Here is an 11,796-nt window from a genome sequence, read left to right on the forward strand (position 1 = left end):
AAAAACTTTGCTAGCTGTATATAATTTTGTGGGTTGTGTTAGGGATACATACGATAGGAAAATGATGAGGATGATTTGATTCCGTTGCAAGGAAGATTTTTCCTTTATGCTTTATCAAATTCTGGTTTTCCAAGCATTAGACGATGTCAAGAGAACACACGAGAGAATGTTTTGCGTATCTATCAGTCCTCTTATATCCTGGTCAGCCCTCATTGAAAGGTAAGACCACTGTACGTTTGGGAAAAGTATGAGCGCATGTTTCGGCTGTCCTTAGAGAAAATTAACATTGTGTTTGCGTGAGACTATTTATTGCTTGTCTTAAAATAAGAGAGAAAAGATTTTTCTCTCACCATAACTTGTCTCGCTTTTTAGAAGTTGCTCGACTATATCTGCTGATTACAGTCACAAAATTAGCTAAAAGCAAGTACGGTTACTTCGCCTTTTCGCGAGTTTGGAAAACGCAAGCCCTATACGATGCTAAATTTCCTAATCTCTCTAATATATTCAGGTTAGTGCTTTTATGAACTTCAGAACTTTGCAACGTGTTTTCCTGAGTTGATTCCATCCTTTGTGGACGAGGAATTACAGGTCTCGAGAAGAACATTGACCAACTGAAAGTACAAGAAAGCGTTTAAGACAGCCAATATGTCAAGAAAAAATGAACACATTGGTACTAAGAAGGCAAAACCCCTCAGTGTTTACCAGAAATTCCGATCTCCTTGTATAGACGCCCACTACGAAGCATTTATTTTGCAGTCTACTAGGACGATTGGGAATTTGTATTCGGCGAATTTATATTTGGGACAGAGTTATGTCAAGCAAATTCAAGACATAGAAAAACAAAGAAGAGTTTGGTTGTCAAGGAAAGAGAGAGAACGAGAAACCATGCAAAAAAGATTTGCGGCTCTGAAAAAACAAGAATTACACCGTTTTCGCTCCGACGGCCAAGGTGTGAATGAAAAGAAAAAATATCTCCCACAGAGGGCTATCACAGTGGCTCCGAGCCATCAAATTTCGAAACTGGATTTATTTCCAAGAAGAGAGCATTTTAAACAGAACAGGACGTCTTGTCAGCGGACCAGAGAAAATGCGCGTCTTGAATTACAAGAGATAGAAAAGCGCACAATAAGCGGGATTCTCTGTACGGAAGTTTCGAGTTTGCCGTTTTCTCCTTCTCGCAGGTTTACCGGGCACGCCAAATCTGAACCGCAAGGGGACTTGTCAGCAAATTGCGATCTTATTCCGCGATGGTTACCGTCCAACCTACGCTCAAAAGATGTCCGTGGAAAGATCTAGAGAAACACGATTGATTGTTCTTTCTGAATGGCTTAAAGGATTCTATTTAGAGTAAGGCAACAAGTACAACGCGACGACAACCGCGAGGGCGTCATCTTAGAATTCATTTTCTGGTTATTGCAAATTTGCAATCATTTCGCAACCCTTATTTCAACTGGTTCGACATGGAAAGTGTGTACGAACTTCCTAGAGATAAAACTCGTACAAACGGTGCCGATGTTCAGACAGAATATTGAAAATTCATCACAAGTTGGGTGCTCGTCAAGAGAGGATGAGGTAAGAAAACGAATCCTCCGTACAAGGGCCTCTTTGAATTCAATTCAAATTCTTCCTACGCAGATATTTTTAGAGAAGCACCTGATTGGTCAATTATAATGACAAAAATTTGGTTTTATCAACGGAGTTGATAATGTAAATTGGCCACCGTACAGAGATTCTAAAAGCTGACATTTCGAGCGTTAGCCCTTCGTCAGAGCGAATCGAGGGATTATGGGTTACGTGTAGTTTTTATAGTAGAGTAGGAGCTACGCTATTGGTGGTAACATAGCAACGTGAAAAATAGGAATATATTAGTTAAATTAAAAGCGTTCGTTAATACCGTGAGGATTAAGGGTGCCGATTTGAAAGATGAATTTTTGTTCCAGATTCTTGCGGCTTTCCGTCGTACCTAGATGTAGGGAAAGGCCGCAGATAGCCATGTGTTTTTTGGAGTGGTTAGGCAGATTAAAATGGCGAGCGACTGGCTTGGATGCATCCTTGTCATTCTTCTCAACATCGCGAAGGTGTTCGCGGAAGTCTACCTGTCTCACCAATGTATAATTTATTGCATAATGTACAGGTTATGCAATAAATGACATTTGCGGAGGTACATGCGAAACGATCGGTGATCTTAACAGATCGCTTAGGCCCCGATATCTTGCTAGTGTTAACAATGAAAAGACAAGTTTTGCATTGTGAGCGCCCGCATTTAGTAGTGACGAGTTGCTCGTTAGTTTTGAGCGCGCTTCTAACTAAAAAGTTGCCTACGTTTTTGTCGCGTTTGAATGAAATAAGTGGAGGTTGCGAAAAGATTCTACCAGTCTCGGGATCATTTTGGAGTAATTTAAAATTACTAAGAATGATGCTTTTGACTGCGTGATTATGAGGATGGAAAGTGAGGGTGAATGGAATTCTGTCATTCTTATCTTTTTGTGACGTTTGTATTGATGACTGTCGATCAAATTGTTGGGCGCGATAATGGCCCGCTTTGACCACAGAGACAGGATAGCCACGTTTTTCGAAGAACTGGCACATCTCCTCTGATTTGCTGGAAAAATCGGAGTCATCACTACATAGACGTCGAAGTCTAAGAAATTGAGTATAAGGGATGGAGTTCTTGACATATGATGGATGTGACGATGAATACAACAAATAACTGTGTGAATCAGTAGGTTTGTAGTGCACACTAGTACATAGCACGTTGCCTCTAATAGAAACTTTGATATCTAGAAAAGCCAATGAAGTTTCCGAAATTTCCCAGTTATATTTAAGAGCCGGATGAAAAGAGTTGACGGAGGTTATAAATTGATCGAGTTCTTCTCTGCTGGATGAAATAGCGCCGATGCAGTCGTCGATATAGCGGCCGTAGAGTTCAGGTTTGGGGCCGTTGTACTGATTAAAAAATTGGTGTTCAACATATCCTACAAAAAGATTGGCATAGCTAGGTCCCACTCTTGTGCCCATCGCTACACCATTAATTTGTTTGTAATAGTTGCCGGCGAATGAAAAACAGTTAAGCGTTAAAACTAGTTCGGCAAGGCGGAGGAGCGTTTCCGAGCTGGGTTCTTTGACAGTGCGTTGATCGAAAAAGTGTTTAAGTGCTTGAAGACCTTCGCTATTAGGAATGACTGTGTATAGAGATGTAATGTCCATGGTGAAAATCAGTTTGTCTTGGCCGGAGAAATTGAAATCGCGGAAAATTTGTTGTGCGTGTGTACTGTCTTTAATGTATGAAGGCAAAGATTTGACGATAGGCGTCATAATCCTGTCTAAGTAGCTAGAAATGAGTTCGGTGGGGCAACTACAGGCAGAAACGATAGGGCGACCTTGGTTGTTGGGTTTGTGAATTTTAGGCAAGAAGTAAATGCACGAAGTTCTAGGGGTGTTGATGATGAGATTAGTGGCAGCGCCGGTAATTCTTGATTAACTATAAGATTTTGAATGGTGTCTTTGACAAGTTTTTGATTTTTGGAAGTGAGATCTTTAGGGAAACTACACGTAACCCATAATCCCCCGATTCGCTCTGACGAAGGGCTAACGCTCGAAACGTCAGCTTTTAGAATCTCTGTACGGTGGCCAATTTACATTATCAACTCCGTTGATAAAACCAAATTTTTGTATACTACTTCCCCTCCGACGCAGCACCACAGTTTCTTTAGAAACTACCCCTTCATTCAATTATAATGACGTAATGAACAAAAATATGCGCGGCACTGGGAACGAGAACTTAAAATAGCTTTACGAAACTAAAAATAGATTTGAAAAAACTATCATAGGGCTTCTTACCTCGTCCACTCTTATTGCTAACTTCCTTGCATAACGTATCAAATTTGGTATTTTTACGTCGCTATTAGGGACGAGGACGACAAAGAAATGCATCAAAATGGGAAACGTACGGAGACAACATGCTCAGACATCATGTCTGACAATTTAAATCAATCGTCTTAGCGTTTTCGATCTTACCGATATCGGAGAGATTTATCCGGCTTCACGTTCATGGCAAACGACAAACACTGGGATGGCATTTGCGTTTTGCAAAACGTGGAAGAAACTTGTGCAATATTAACTCATTTCTTGCCTGTTAGCTCTAGACATCGAGCCACCTCCCTGAGGAATGAGATCAGTCCCAGAAGTTATCAGCATGTAAATTCTTCTCACAATTTCGATGAAATGCTAGTCAGACAGGTATTGGGATGGAAGATAATTATCAGATGAAGAGGTCTGATCTTGATATAACACCAAATTAACACGACTACCCAAGAGATTTATGAAAGTAAATCAAGTCAAATGTCCTATCATAGTTTTTTCAAATCTATTTTTAGTTTCGTGCAGGGATGGCGCAGTGGTGAGAGCACTCGTCTCCCACCAATGTGGCCCGGGTTCGATTAGAGAGGTTTTCCCCGGGCACTCCGGTTTCCCCTCTCCTCAAAAACCAACATTTGACTTGATTTACTTTCATTGTTCATTTCAGTTTACAGTGTCCCCAATTAGCGCTCCAGCGCTAGAACGACTATAGACACTTAAATAAAGTCCCTTTCCTTTCCTTTCCTATCACCCAACCAGTGGACTAATGCAAACGCTGAATTTTGATTGGCTACGCTACTAGAGGACTATTAGCAATAGTCCTCGAGTAGCGAAAAGGGTGACGCTTTCTTTCGTTTTATTCCCAAATATATATTTCTTCAACTTGCATTTGCTAACTTTATTATTGCGTTTTCTGTCCGACTAGTTGGGTGATACTAAAACAATTGGACCCTTCGCCCTCAAGGGCCACCGGTCAATAGCCCATTCGGCTTCGCCTCATGGGCTATTGTTAATTAGCACTCTTGGTATTAGCTACAAAGAATGAACGTTTCGATCTTGGGAATGAAAAAGGTTAATGAAGACTGAGCAACAGCGTGCCGTTTGACGTTTACCGTTTCACGTAAACGCAACGTGGAAATCTCGCTATTGCCTTGGTTTGCTCATGCGCCCTAACAGTGATGTCAATCGTCCAACAATGAAAAGTTAGAACTGGAACAGCTAAATGGTTTGCTACTCGCAAACAATGAACACTTGTGGAAATAAAGAACACAAAAGAGTCAACTACTGTGTACAAGGTTCCATTTTATTTGCGCGGAAATTTGCAAGTCTTCTACAGAATCGCTTCACTCAAGTCTGATAGGATATCAATTCATCCCTTATTAAAATTACCCATGGGCATTTCTCCCCCCGTCTGACAGATTCCTTGATCTTATTGGACAGCAAACATTTTTTTACAATCAGTGCTTAGAGCTAACCACAAAAATTAGAAAATCACAAGATCGAACAAAGGCGATTGATCCAGGGATAAATGTCAGGGGCCTAGGGGCGAAATGTCAGCAGTTCATGTAGCTGAGCCAGTGGTCATTGGACCAAACGTAGCATCCACCTTCTTTTTCTTAAACAAGCAAGAAAGTTGGTCTATGACTCCACAGAGTTTGGGGCTCTGTTTCCCATAGCTTTTGTTTTCCATCCATTTTGTTTGCCAATAACGTCAATTTTTTCCGGCAGTGTCGTCTGTTCGATTAAGCTTGGAACGGTGATTTCAGTGATCAACATATGTGCATCGTGCTAGCCCATGGAATTTCAAAATCCGACTTTGCTGCCTCGAAAATACTAAGTGACTGAACTTATTTCACCAAAAACCAGACCATGTTTAGTTTTCGAAAGCCAACGGGCATTATTTTACACGAAAGCTCAATGTCAAACTTTACTCGCGAAAATCTTAGCTGCCATCTGCTTCAACGGATTTTTTGTCACGTGGTTGCCAGTAGTCCATTCTTTTTTATTTATCAGTCCCATCGAAAACGCGTTTTTCCGCCAAAAACCAGCGCTATCACAGCCAATGTTCATACTATCTGTTCACCGTTACGATATTTTTATCTTCAGTGTCCTTCCTTTCTTCCTGACTATTTTCGCATTCGCTTCTCTCTTCATCAGCAATCTCAACACTCCGGCCACCGATAGGTTTTTCCTTGGCAGTGAATTTTGATAAGCACTTATCGAGCCGTTTCAAAAAGGTGTCGACGTCCTCTTTTGTCATCCCTATTGCGGCGGCTGCGGTGAGGTACGCACAGCGGTAGCTCTGGGCATGCGCACCCCAGCCAGTAAACAAGTATCCATTGATCTCTTTGGTACTGTCAGGAGCAACAACTCTGAAAAGGAAATAAGAGTTCTGTAGATGTCTCTTCTGTTTCAGCATTATCAATACTACGGGTTCTTAAGAACTTTCAACTGTGCTATATAGAAACAGTGTCAGATTATCTTGAAGAGAAGTACTTTTCCCCCTAATGACTCAGGATATTCGGGGGAAAAATTGGGGAATCAGGAATCGCACCGATGATCTCTATGATTACTACTCTGGAAGCTCTACTTCAGAGTTATAAGAGGGTCATTGAATTAAAGATAAAATAGCTTATTGCAAATAAAATATAGAGCACAAGGGGCCAAATATACATACAAATGTATTGCACAAGGGAACGAAACAAATTTTGAGGAACGAAAAGTAGGAAACAAAGATCGGACATAATATCGGAAACAAGGGCACACGTGACTAGCAAATCTTAAAAGAAACTGAAGCAAGGACCAGTGCGTTGGGATGCCTGCCATATCTGCGTAAAGGTTTATTACCTTGCACCAGAAACACATCTTGTGAAGAGCATCGAACCAAGCTGAGTCACGCCGGCTGAGTTTAGTTCCAGTCCTTGCTCAAGTCGCTCCAAAGAAATAGCTGAAACGAAAGAGAGAAAAAACCTTAACAGTTACTATTTTTGACGAAAGAGAGAAATGATCCTCGCAGTTGTCTGGACAATTTGAGCAACTGTCTCTAAAGGCCGGCACACCCGAGGGAGCTTGCTCCTGAAACACGCTCCCGACACACGCTCCCGGGTAAGTACCCCAACCAGTACACACGAAGGACACGACGAGGGAGCTGAATGATGAAACAGCCCGATTGGGGCATGAGAACTGTTGTGGATGAAAAAAATAAGCCAATTTGATTGGCCAACTGGAGACACGTCATGTCACGGCAAGCAAATTTCAGTACACACGAGGGAGCTTGCTCCTGAAACAGACCCGTGCAACAGATTTGCCCCTGGAGCTTGCTCCCTCATATCAAACCAGTTTGATATGAGGGAGCAAAACTAGGGAGCAAAAGTTTTGCTGCGCAACATATTTTTTCAGTAGAAATCGTTGGTGCAGACGAGGGAGCTTTGCCCCGGAAGCGTGTTGCAGGAGCGTGCTGCGGGAGCAAGCTCCCTCGTGTGTACCGGCCTTAATAGACAACGGAAAAATTCAGGTGGCTCCAACGGGATTCGAACCCATGACCTGTGCCATGTTGGATTTGCTATTATCATGCAAATTAGCAACACACTTCTGAGGGGGCAAACAACACAAGTTCGAGAGGTTATAACGAACATCTTAGCCACAGAGATGATTTGTTTCACGTTCATTGAATGTTGATCATCTAAGTAGTAAAATAGAATGCTTACACAAGTTACTTCGATGTTTTTTTAGTGAAAAATGAGCAGATAACGAAGTAGAAAGTCAAAATGTCGGAGGCAATCACAAGATATAAAATTATTATAAAAAGTACTTAATTCTAAATTCTAAAATGTACTTTTAGCAATGTTAATTCAATATTTCGACGAGCCGATTTTCTGCAATTTGCCTTTATTCCAATGTTTGCCCCCCCAGCATAACACATGGCTAATTTGCATGACAATTTGAAAACCAACATGGCGGCTATCGTGAATAAGGGCTATTAAAGCAGTTGTCCCTAAGGCCCGTTTCAAACGTCGAACTTTACATGTGCCGATTCTAATGCAAATGAGTTAACATCTATTGTCTTCGCTCATTTGCATTAGATTCGGCACATGTAAAGTTCGACGTTTGAAACGGGCCTTATCACGACACCCGAAAAATTTGGGTTGCTAACATCTACATTTCTAGTGAAGCTATGATCCTCGCAGTTACGAAGAAGCCGGAAAAATTCAGGACTTAACGGGGTTTGAAGTTCTGCGTGGATCATAGTCCTCCTATTGGGCGTATGTTGGCTGGTATAGGTGGTTTACAAAACCCAAATCTAGAGATCAAAATGATTACGTATACTTTGGCCAATGGCAAGAGACGCATACAATAAAATGAGCCAATCATAAAAAAATGGCAAATGAAAGCAGACGTAGCAGATGACGGGTAAACAAGTGCGCGCAATTCATGATTGGTTTTGACCGCCGATCAGTCGGTGAGAGAACGTGGCTTCGACTCTGACCCCACAGTCTGTAAATACTTGAGGAGAAAAAGAATTGCATAGGCATATGGTTAAACTTTCAAGTCTTTTCGCATTGGGACTATTATCTATGGGCCCCCGTCTCACAGTAACTCTGTAGCGCGTTCACTTAGCCGAATTAGGGAGCTTACGAAACGAGGACGGCGACGGCAACGAGGACTTCATTTTAAAATACGAGTTCACGTTATTCAGATCACTACGAAACTATTTCTAGACCCAATAGGTTTAGTGCAAACCTATTGGCTCTGCACGCTCTCTCTGCACGTGCGTTCTACATTTTGGTACATTTCTTTGCCGTAATCTCCTAAATGACGACGTGAAATGACCAAATTCAAGCTTCTGTGGAGGACGTTAGCACATGACGATGAATTTTCAGTTCTCTCTCTACGCTTCCAACTCACTCATACCAGTTTAATTCCTCGACAGTTACTACAAATTTTTAACGCGAAACGACATGAAATAGTTTCGTAGTGATATGAATAACGCGAACTCGTATTTTAAAATGAAGTCCTCCTTGCCGTCGCCGTCCTCGTTTCGAAAGCTCCCTAATGAGTATGGCAGGGAATTCCCAGTGATGTGGAAAAAATAATCGTGGCTTAGTCAGGCAATGATCAAGCATCGTTATGCAAAACCGATCTAAATGGGTAGGAAGAGCAAAAGGAAATAGGTTTACTGGTGCACCTTACCGAGAGAGATTGGATTGCCTTTGGTGCTGAGCAGCCGCTCTCCATGTGCAGTCGCCACCTTTGAGAGGCCTTCAGATAAGTAGTTATATACTTCCTGAAAAAACCAATCAAAAATAAATAAACAACAGAATTTGCATGCACAAATAAGCTATAAATATTGGCTGAATTCACGCAAAAAGTTGTCCGAAACTGATTTTTTATCTACGACGGCACTTAAAGAAGAATAATTTCGTAATTTTTTATAAATGAATGTTAGAAAGCGTTTTTCTAATGTAAAGCGCGTAGAAAAGTTGTGCATAACCACTATAAGAACTACATCATCATCATTAATGTTATTATCATTATCTGGTCATTTGTCGTTCTTCTTTCCGTCCAAAAAACCCCAAGAAATTTGACCTATGGAACAAGCTTATAAGCTGCATGTAGTTGCCGACGAAAGATCCCTGCCCAAGGAAATTCTGACACGAAAAAGGTAGCAACATCACACAGCAGCAAATCTCGTCAAGATACAAATCTTAATTCAGACGAGTAATGCTGGGGCAGCATGTCTGAGTCTGCCTGTCTGACCTTTCTCTGTTGCAGTAATCGTTGATATCCTTGTGAACCAAGAGACAGGAGTGTGATGAAGAGGTCTACTGATGGAGTAGCTGATGCTCGTCCTGTCAGTGGTAATATCAAAACAAGCATTGTTACAAAAAAGAGAGAGATCAGGATCAGATTCAATTGAGGGTCTAAAATGCTTATTTTAGTTTTAAGTTTTTAGTTTTAATTTATTCGCCACAATTCATGGAGCGGCAGGGGAGAGGAACAGAACTTGACACCTAACCCCTATGTCCATAGATCAGACCACAACACCGGGAACTCCATGCCCTACTCTTCTCGAATAGTGTGTGGGTTTTTTAACGTCCCACAGAATTTAGACCAAAGGGTTATGAGACGGAACCTCCGGCTTATAGTCCTTATCCAAGAACACTTGAAAGTCTAACCATTCGCAGATGTCGTTACAAAGGCAGCACTTTCTTCCCAGTTATTTAAAGACCCTGAGTGTTGGTGCGGCCGGAGTTGAACGCACGACCTCCCACGTGACAGTGCTCAACCAACTGAGCCACCGGTGCGCGGTTATTGCATGGCTTTATTTACCAAGCGGCCACATCAAGTCTCGAAGTGATTATGTCTTGTCCCTCCCCAAACTCAAGGCTTTTGAGTTTTTAAACATACCACATAGAGGCTTGAGGAATGAAAGTGTTGTTCCCGGCCAAAATAACCTGAGTAGTTGCAGGTTCAAACCCTGGCCAGAGGAATACTCCGGCTCTTAAAATATCTAAGGAGAAAGCGCTGCCTACATCATTCCAGCTGCAAATGGTTAGAGTCCCAAGTCTTTTTATATGAGAACTAGAAACTGTAGACCTGTCTCTGTGGATAGTTTACGAACCAACACACTATCCAAAAACAAAAGGACACAAAGTTCCTGGTGTTGTGATGTGCTGTCTGTTGAGCATCGGTCTGTCATGCGGGAGGTTGCGGTTCTGAACCCTGGCCGGATCAATACTCAGGATCTCAAAGTAACTGAGGAGAAAGTGCTAAAGTGCTGCCTTTGGGTGCAGGGCTGGCGTAGTGGTGAGAGTACTCGCCTCCCGCCAATGTGGACCGGGTTGGATTCCAGACTCGGTGTCACATGTCGGTTGAGTCTGCTGGTTCTCTACTCTGCTCTGAGAGGTTTTTCTCCGGTTTTCCCATCTCCTCCAAAATCTACATTTGATTTGGCGTGCCTTAATTTGTTGATTTCAGTATACAATGTACCCAATTAGTGCTCTAGCGCTAGAAGACTTGACACTTAAATAAAGTTCCTTTCCTTTTTTTTTCCTTTTCCTTTCCCAGTCATTGAAAGTTATCTGTTTTGGGCCTCTATCACATTGGTGCATTGGTGAATGTTAGGTACATGAACGAAAAAAATGACTTGTGATAAGTTATTGTGCACTGTCACTGAATTGGAGCATGTAGGGGTAACACTTATGTCAAGACATGCACGTAATAGGATGCCCACCCAATTTTAACATCCAACAAGAATTGTCCCTTTAAGTCTAAGGATAGCGTTATTTTTGGCTTAGAGTAAATGCACCTGTTTATCCTAACTCGAGGAGCAGCAATTGCGGACATTATGTGGGATTAAATGTCTGTATTCTGACGTTGATGTCGGGGAGAAGAGCAAAGGACATCACCTTGGACCTAATTAATGAGGTGTAACTTGCAATCGATGTCCATCCCAATTAGAGGCAAGTTACTGCGATTTTCATAGAGCGATTTTCAATTGAGTGTCGTAAAACCAAAACCAAAGTAATTACTTTGGCCTGAATCAAAAAGGATGGAGACAATCCTGTAAACCAATCAAAACTCGAAGTAATTACACGTAGCCGACACAAAGAGCGGGAAAATGTGCACCTGCGAACCACGATTGGTTTTGGTTTCTCTTCTGATTGCTTAAAAAAGTGGCACAAGAAATTTCAACCAATCACTGAGTGAAGTAATGCAAAACAAAAGCAATTGGCTAATTACTTTCGACACTCAATTGAAAACCGCTCTAATTCTGCGGAATCCATCTTCAAGCGCCAACGGCAAAACTGCGTTTTGGCTTCCATTTTCGCTCAACACAGATAACGAAATCAATTGATGCGTGACATAACCCACAAATCAGCATCTCTTGTTCCTATGGTATGTTTGGTTTACGTTTGTACATTCGAACTCGATGCC

At 41.8% G+C, this 11,796-nt stretch overlaps 1 protein-coding gene and 1 long non-coding RNA gene across 3 annotated transcripts in view; one reads left to right on the plus strand and one right to left on the minus strand.

Moving 5' to 3' along the window:
- Positions 1-5,127, plus strand: LOC138043726 (uncharacterized). The gene is made up of 3 exons (XR_011131318.1): positions 1-219; positions 509-1,572; positions 3,909-5,127. It is a non-coding gene; the product is annotated as an uncharacterized lncRNA (long non-coding RNA).
- A 13-nt stretch (positions 5,128-5,140) lies between these two features.
- LOC138043727 (O-phosphoseryl-tRNA(Sec) selenium transferase-like) overlaps positions 5,141-11,796 on the minus strand; it is a 21,112-nt gene continuing 14,456 nt past the window's right edge. For both annotated transcript variants that reach the window (XM_068890138.1, XM_068890139.1), the window contains 4 exons: positions 9,616-9,707; positions 9,049-9,142; positions 6,706-6,805; positions 5,141-6,230 (listed from right to left, as the gene is read on the minus strand). In XM_068890138.1, coding sequence (XP_068746239.1) covers positions 5,930-6,230; positions 6,706-6,805; positions 9,049-9,142; positions 9,616-9,707 — 587 coding nt within the window. In that variant the 3' untranslated portion in view covers positions 5,141-5,929. The remainder of the gene's footprint in view (positions 6,231-6,705; positions 6,806-9,048; positions 9,143-9,615; positions 9,708-11,796) is intronic.

This window comes from Montipora capricornis, chromosome 3, assembly GCF_036669925.1.
Source record: "Montipora capricornis isolate CH-2021 chromosome 3, ASM3666992v2, whole genome shotgun sequence".
Classification (NCBI taxonomy): domain Eukaryota; kingdom Metazoa; phylum Cnidaria; class Anthozoa; order Scleractinia; family Acroporidae; genus Montipora; species Montipora capricornis.